Genomic DNA, 7719 nt, shown 5'->3' with positions numbered 1-7719 from the left:
TGAAATGAAACATTATATTAGGGTTCAATAGGGCTGCAGCTCCGTATTAAAGAATGGTGGTCATTTTTTCCCGGTGATATCTTAATTAAGTTAATGAAAGTGGTTAAGAGACAGAGGATTAAATACGGACAGCAAGGAGAAAGAGAGAGTGCACAACTAACAATATTGCAGGCTGTACAACAAATCAGTTTGAGGGAGAGATTTTAACACTAAAGAGCCGTGAGTAAAAAAAACAACTATCTTTGCACTCAATACAATTTCAGGACCCTTGTTTCATGACTTTTCCTAGATATGTGCTTTCTCCCACCTAGTATCTCTGTGTGGAAATAGTGATCTCTGTGTGGAAATAGCAGATTTACATTCTAAAAAGGGGGTCTATTTGACCCCCAAGGCGGCTCTACTAGTAGGTCAAATAGGCACGGCTGTTGTAGTGTTAATGAACCCAAACCTTGACTGTAAAATTGGACTTTCAAAGACAAGGTACTGGTTTCTATGTATCGTCATCTTGGTGCGTTCTTCTAGCATCAACATCTAATGATTATCTTCCTCTACCCTCCCATCTCTCTCTCTCTGCGTCTCTATCTGTGTGTGTGTGTGTGTGTGTGTGTGTGTGTGTGTGTGTGTGTGTGTGTGTGTGTGTGTGTGTGTGTGTGTGTGTGTGCGTGCGTGTGTGTGTGTGTGTGTGTGTGAGACTGCGTTATGCTTCATTTCATTTGTCTAATCGCTCGTTAAGGATGGATGACAGCAGAGACTGAACCCAGAACAATTTATAATGAAGTAAAGTGAAACATCAAATTATAAATGGACATTATCAAAGGCAAACTCAATATACAACGACAGGGCTGTCGGTAGTATTTCTTTCCCCGGTGATATCTTAATTAAGTTAATGAAAGTGGTAAAGAGACAGAGGTGAAAGAGGGGGGAATAGGGACAGCAAGGCATCAAGACATCAATAGTTCTCGATAAGGACACCTCTGAAAACCTGTAGAACAGAAAACCCACTATTTGAGACGTAGCAAACACTCGTCTGGTGAGGACGACGCACCTAAAAGTCCAGCAAAAGTTCCGCCACGCACAAGTAAGGTAAGGTCTGGTGGGTTTTGGGCCTGAGTCATATGTGTCGCCTATTTTTCAGCACGTGAGGCCGACGTGAAAATGATCTACCAGCAACATAGACTTCTGTTTCAATGTCTACATCTGTAAATATGTTTTTAACATTTTTTTTATCAACTCTTCCACTATCTGTTTCAAAGAAGAAACCCCACGTAGACTATATTATATGATGTTAATAAGTTAAAAGAACATCATGTGAAGGGCAGTATTTTTCCAGTGATTTCTCCCTCTCTCTCTCTGTGTGTTCGGTAGGTTGGTTATTCTCTTGCCACAGCAACATTGTGTCGTGTGAAATGACATGTCGTTGGCACGATTGAGAAATATTAAAACCAATATAACATTCCTGTGGAAATGCTCATGTTCTGAGTGATTTGTCTACCACTCTTTCTCCCATTCTCTCTCTCTCTCTCGCTCACACACACATATGCACCCTTTCTCTTTGCTTCTGTCTGTGTCTCCCTGTCTGTGTGTGTCTGTGTGTGTCTGTGTCTCCCTGTCTGTGTGTGTCTGTGTGTGTCTGTGTGTGTCTGTGTCTCCCTGTCTGTGTGTGCGCGACGGCCTTCTGGTTATAACCTTTTCACTTTTCGAATTAAGGATGGAAGGATGGATGACAGCAGAGACTGAACCCAGAACAATTCATAATGAAGTGAAATGAAACATGATATTATTGATGGCCATTATCAAAGGCAAACTCAATGTACATAGGGCTGGTAGTGGCAGCTCCGTATTAAAGAATGGTAGTAATTTTTCCCCCGGTGATATCTTAATTAACTGTCGGATTGGAAGGCAAACAATTTCCTTCAACTACCCTTCAGATAAAACCAAGGTTCTTCTTATTATTATAGGTTCGGATAAAGTCACTCCAAAAATGTCTACATGCATGGGGACCCTCTCAACAACTGTAAGGTCCAAGCTCAGAAACCTTGGTGTTATTTTTGACCAGCAAAATGCACTTTGGTCATCACATCAGGGGCCTCGTTTATAAAAAAGTACTTGAACGTCATCTTTGACTTTCACGTAAGCACATTTTTCTAAACGGACGTAAGCATTATTTATAAAACGGGCTGCGCTTGTTTAAAATTGCGTACGTGCTTCCTTCTATAAATACCAACGCAGGTAAAATGAACGCAGGGGAATGAGGTTTGTATTAACGCCCTGTGATAGCGGCTCAATTATAGCGGCTGAATTAAGCCAAGTGCTATAATATAGGGTAGGCGTTCGTCTGGAAGCGGGAGAGGGCAGAGAAGGGTGGCTTCTCGGTAAGTTGCATTTGTCACGTTTGATCATGACAACTAACCAGGCAAATGCTTATACTCAGTACTCAAGTTGTAAATGAAAATCAAGAGAGGTGGTGGTTTTCATCATATGAGGACAATTTTGTATCCCCTCAGCGTCAGTGACTTCAGTGTCAGTAACTTGGTAAAATTTCATTGCATGTGTGCGTGCCTCCTCGCACCTTGAAATAGCAGTAATACCACGTTCATTGATAAAATGACATAAAGTATGGAAAGAGGGGTTGGCCGTTTTAGAAGGGGGATGATTTTGACTGTTTTTATTTCAGGGGGGATGCCATCCCCCCTCAACTCGAGTGCTGCTTATACTGTAATAATATAATGGTCTTATTCTTATCAGGTGACATTGAAAACATGATTGCGAACCCCCTTTGCGAACTCCCAGACACCGGAGGAAAATCCAGTATAATTGAGCGCGTGGCTGGGCAAGGTCCGTTGTGGAACGCACTAGGCATGTTGAAGGGGAGATAGACAGCTCCGGAGGGATATACATAAACATCAGTTCCCTTTAAATATTTATTATATTGATTGTATGTCGCTTTGGAATAAGGCGTCTGCTACATGCCAAAAATGTAAATGTTAATGGAACGCACTAGGCATGTTGAAGAGGAGATAGACAGCTCCGGAGGGATATAAATGAAGACTGAAATACAATACAGCGGCTATACACCCTGAGAGTCCTCAGGAAGGAACACAGCAAGCAGGAGATACTGGTGACCTTCTACCGCGGCGCAGTGGAGAGCATCCTCACCTACGGCATCTGCAACTGGTTCTCCAGCTGCACAACAGCGGAGAGAAATGCACTACAGAGAGTCGTGAGAACAGCACAGAAGATCACCGGCGCCCCCCTCCTCTCTCTGGAAGAGCTGTACAACACACGCTGTCTCAGGAAGGCCTCCAAGATCTCCAGGGACCCGACCCACCCTGGGTACGAACACTTTACTAGGCTGCCCTCGAAAAGGCGGTTCAGGACCCTGGCCGCAAGGACAAACAGACTGAAGAACAGCTTCTACCACAGGGCCGTCCAGGCCCTGAACACAGCAAAGACCTAAGTTCTGGGCCCTGGACAGTCTGGACGGATTGATGGCAGCTGCTGGACTGAGAAAAAAAAAATCAGGTGTAGTGCTGAGGCACAAACATGTACATTTCAAGCCTGCAAACTGTGACACTTTAAATAAATGTGGAATAATACTATTGTGCAATATGACAACCCTAGTCGTCTGTCTGTACAGTATAGTACAGTGGATAGTGTACATAGCCTTTATTTATGTAAACCAGCTCCTTCCCTTCTTGTGATTTTTTTTTCTAAAAGTTTTTTTTTTTTTCCCCCTTTCCTAACACCAGGGGGGTCACCCCTCCTAAATTTCGTTGTTTGGTACCTGTACTGTAGCAATGACAATAAAGTCCATTCATTCCAATAAGAAACATCAGTTCCCTTTAAATCTTGAATTAAACTAATTTTGTCGGCTGATAACAACATCCTTAATGTTATTACGAGCCACTTGCATGAATTACAGTAGGCAGTGCGGCTCACATGCCTGTAATAACTCAGCATAACCAGTAGGTAATGTGCGTACGCAAGGTCAATACCCGACGTAGAGCTACGATCATTTCCAATTTTAGCAATATTGCGCAGATGGAAAAAACTGGTACGGGTCAGTGACCTAGGGCCTCATTTATAGAAAGTACTTTGGACAAATTTGATCTTACCCATGTCGTACGTAGAAAACCACGTCAAAGTAGTGATTTATACAATTTCAACGTGAGTCAATTTGACTGTGGAAACGATCGTAGCTCTACATCAGCTATTGACTTGACGTACGCACATTACCTACTGGTTATGCGGAGTTATTACAGGCATGTGAGCCGCACTACCTACTGTAATTCATGCAAAGGCTTGTAATAAAATTAACGATGTTGTTATCAGCTGATAAAATTAGTTTAATTCAAGATTTAAAGGGATATGATTGTATTCCAGTCTTCCTTTACATGCCAATAGGCTATTGTATGGTGTAATCATTCTAGATTGATGCGTGATAAAGGCGGTCGGGTATATCCCAGCCCTCCTTCAGCCGCATCCTGCCTGTTGTGATCGGGGGAATTCGGGGGCGAGCGTTTGCGACCACGCGTCTATTTCTGATAAAAGACAGTCGATCTCCTCCTCAGTAAAGTTTTTCGTCTTTCGTCTACCATCGTGTGAACTCGTCAAAGGTGCTGCACAACACCTCAATCAAGCCAATTGAAGCCGCTATCACAGGGCGTAAATACAAAGCTCATTTACCTGCGTTCAATTTCAAGTATATTTGTTATTTATAGACAGCAGTACGTACGCAAAGCGCAGCCCGTTTTATTAATAATGCTTACGTCCATTTAGAAAAATGTGCTTACGTGCAAGTCAAAGATGACCTTCAAGTACATTTCTATAAATGAGGCCCCTGGGGCCGTGAGCATTATTTATAAAACGGGCTGAGATGGTTTAAAGTTGCGTACGTGCTTCCTTCTATAAATACCAAATATACTTGGAATTGAACGCAGGTGAATGAGGCTTGTATTAACGCCCTGTGATAGAGGCTCAATTATAGCGGCTGAATTAAGACAAGTGTATCAACATTTAAAAAAATAACACCACACAGGCATTAATAAACACCTAATGGATCAGATTATGTAAAAAAAAGTACATTTTGACAAAAATGGAGATAGAACCTTATAATTCTAACGTCACGCTTCGGCCTCTCTCTCGTTTGTTTCAGGGATGATGGGACTCGGCCGCACGGGCGACGGCTTTGGCGCGGCGTTCGGCGTCAACCACCTGGGTCACTTCCTGCTGACCTCGCTGCTGCTGGACCGGTTGAAGCGGTGCGGTCCGAGTCGCGTGGTCAACGTGTCGGGCCTCCTGCACCGCCTGGGCACCGTGGACTTCGCCCTGATTGGCTCCCACAAAGACCTGGTCCCCCCGGGGGGTCAGCCTGCCTGGCACAGCCTCAGGGCCTACTGCAACAGCAAGCTGTGCAACGTCCTCTTCACGCGCGAGCTGGCTAACCGTCTGGAGGGGGCGGAGGTCACCTGCTACAGCCTCCACCCAGGTCAGTCAGTGGCCTTTGACCAACCTGGAAGAAGTGGTGACGTTAGAATTATAAGGTTCTATCTCCATTTTTGGTCAAAATTGAGTTTTTTTTACATAATCTGATCCATTAGGTGTTTATTAATGCCTGTGTGGTGTTATTTTTTTAAATGTTGATATTTTTTGAGTTAGTAATTCATAACATACAAAGGTTCCATCTCACAAAACATAATGGAATGTACAAACTTTGACGCTCAATATCTCTGAACTGCCCTAAACGGAGATAGAACCTTATAATTCTAAGCTCACGAAGTGGTGATGGAAATGCTAAGGATGCTAATGCTACCAATTCAAAGTCAATGAAGACAGTTAATCCCAATCTGTTTTGATCTTTTTTTTTTTTTATCTCCCCTCCCCTGCAGGAGTCATCGACACTGACTGTCGCAACCTGAGCCTGTGGCAAAGACTTCCCCTGTGGCTCTGCTCCAAGCTCTTCTTCCTGGACGCAGAGGCGGGCTCCCAGACCACCCTGCACTGCGCCCTCCAGGAGGGCCTGGAGCCCCTCAGCGGACGCTACTTCTCTTCCTGCGGCCTACAGGATGTGGGCGCCAAGGGGCGGGACGACGCGGTGGCCATGAAGCTCTGGGAAGTGAGTGAGAGGCTCGCCGGCCTATCATAAGAGGACTCGGGGACTCAAGTTTCAAGTTGTATTGTTACGTCACATTCTTAGGTTCCGAGAGTCGAATTCTTAGGTTCCGGGTTCCTTGGCATTGCAGCACAACGCACAGGCCCTTGAGGCCCTGGAAGAGGCTTCGTCATTTGGACGGCCTCAGGTTCGAACAGACTGTGGTTGGGACGGCTGGGGTCTTTGATGACACTTGTACCGTCGACACTGTCTTCCCAGGGATGCAAACACATGTATGGTTAAAAAAAAGAGAGAGTTACCTGAAGAAACCCTGAATGTGACGGTGTAATAACCATGTGACGAAGGCCTGTGCTATATGCTTAAATAAATAGGAAATTCGATTTGATGTTGTTACGACCCTTCGGTCGAGGGTAAAACCAGGGCCCAACATGCTGCGTCGATGCTACTGAATGTGAACGCGTTACAAACAACACACTGCGAAACCAGAACTAAAATAAAGAATTTATTGTATTAATTTAAAAAAACGCCACAGGGGAACAAAGGGAACATTGATCGGTGCCAAAGAAAATAGAAGGTCCTAACTACCTAACCAGGTCTAATCAGATCTAAAGACATGGGGTGGCACCCGTTCCTAACCTAATGTCTATAACACAGGCGTCACTATGTGATGTATGTATGAGACACTAAGCTAAGAGTAAGAAAGATGTAAGCTAGGCCTAATTTATTGTTTCTTTCATTGTTCACAACCAGCGACAACAAAGTGAATGAATCAAAAATAGAATTCCTGCTTTTTGCCTTTATAGTCAGGGGTGCACATAACTTTTTGGGGCCAGTGCTCAGAGGAGCACCTAGGGATGCTGCTTGGTGCTCCCCGAGCTCGCGAGTCACGACCCGTCCCACAGGATGGATAAAAAAGGGATACATGGATAACTTATATTAGCAAAACGACATTTATTCATAAATAAAGATGAACGAACAAATGATTGTGTGCAAAACAAAAGAAACAAATGCAAAATAAACGGACATCTCTTTAAGCACTGCTCTGTTCTGTAAACACTGAAATCTACTTTTCAACAAAAAGTTACAGCCTAAGCATTTATTTATGCTACAAGCTTAATCATCATCATCACTGCTCTCTTGACTGCTGTTATCACTGTCCTCAATTTCAACCATGGTAGAGGATGTTGTAGGCTATCACTTTAAATAGCTCATTATTTTGATTGTGCAACAAAGTTTTTTTTTTTTTTTTTTTAATAATAATAGAATTCCCAACCATATTTCCTGGGTCAGGGGTCGAGGTGCGACAATGAAGCTGTAAAACAAACGTCTGAACGTTTGAAAGCTTCAGAGAAAAGAAACGTGAAGTCCCTTGGTGTTGTTTTTCCTTTTAGCCACGAGTCGTTCGGGACTGAATTTTCACGCGCGGCGTGATAACCGTGATAACCGTGATAACCGTGATAACCGTGCGATACGCGATACGCGGAATGAAAGTACGAGTTACGATACTTTCCGAATGTTTTCGTGAGGGGAGTCTCCGTGGTCGTCGTCGGTCGACTGTTGTGATGGATTACTCGTCGGGCCTTCGGCTGAGGGGACGGCAAATAGTT

At 43.9% G+C, this 7719-nt stretch overlaps 1 protein-coding gene across 1 annotated transcript in view; it reads left to right on the top strand.

Annotated features, from left to right (window-relative positions):
• LOC308173889 (retinol dehydrogenase 11-like) overlaps nucleotides 1-6145 on the top strand; it is a gene marked incomplete at both ends in the record, with an annotated part of 30612 nt that extends 24467 nt beyond the window's left edge. Inside the window, 2 exons of the mRNA XM_080548942.1 lie at nucleotides 5156-5488; nucleotides 5889-6145. Coding sequence (XP_080405068.1) covers nucleotides 5156-5488; nucleotides 5889-6145 — 590 coding nt within the window. The remainder of the gene's footprint in view (nucleotides 1-5155; nucleotides 5489-5888) is intronic.
• Nucleotides 6146-7719: the final 1574 nt, after the last annotated feature.

This window comes from Nansenia antarctica (genome assembly GCF_963989245.1).
Source record: "Nansenia antarctica genome assembly, chromosome: 19".
NCBI lineage: Eukaryota > Metazoa > Chordata > Actinopteri > Argentiniformes > Microstomatidae > Nansenia > Nansenia antarctica.
This window is presented reverse-complemented; position numbering and strand designations above follow the sequence as displayed.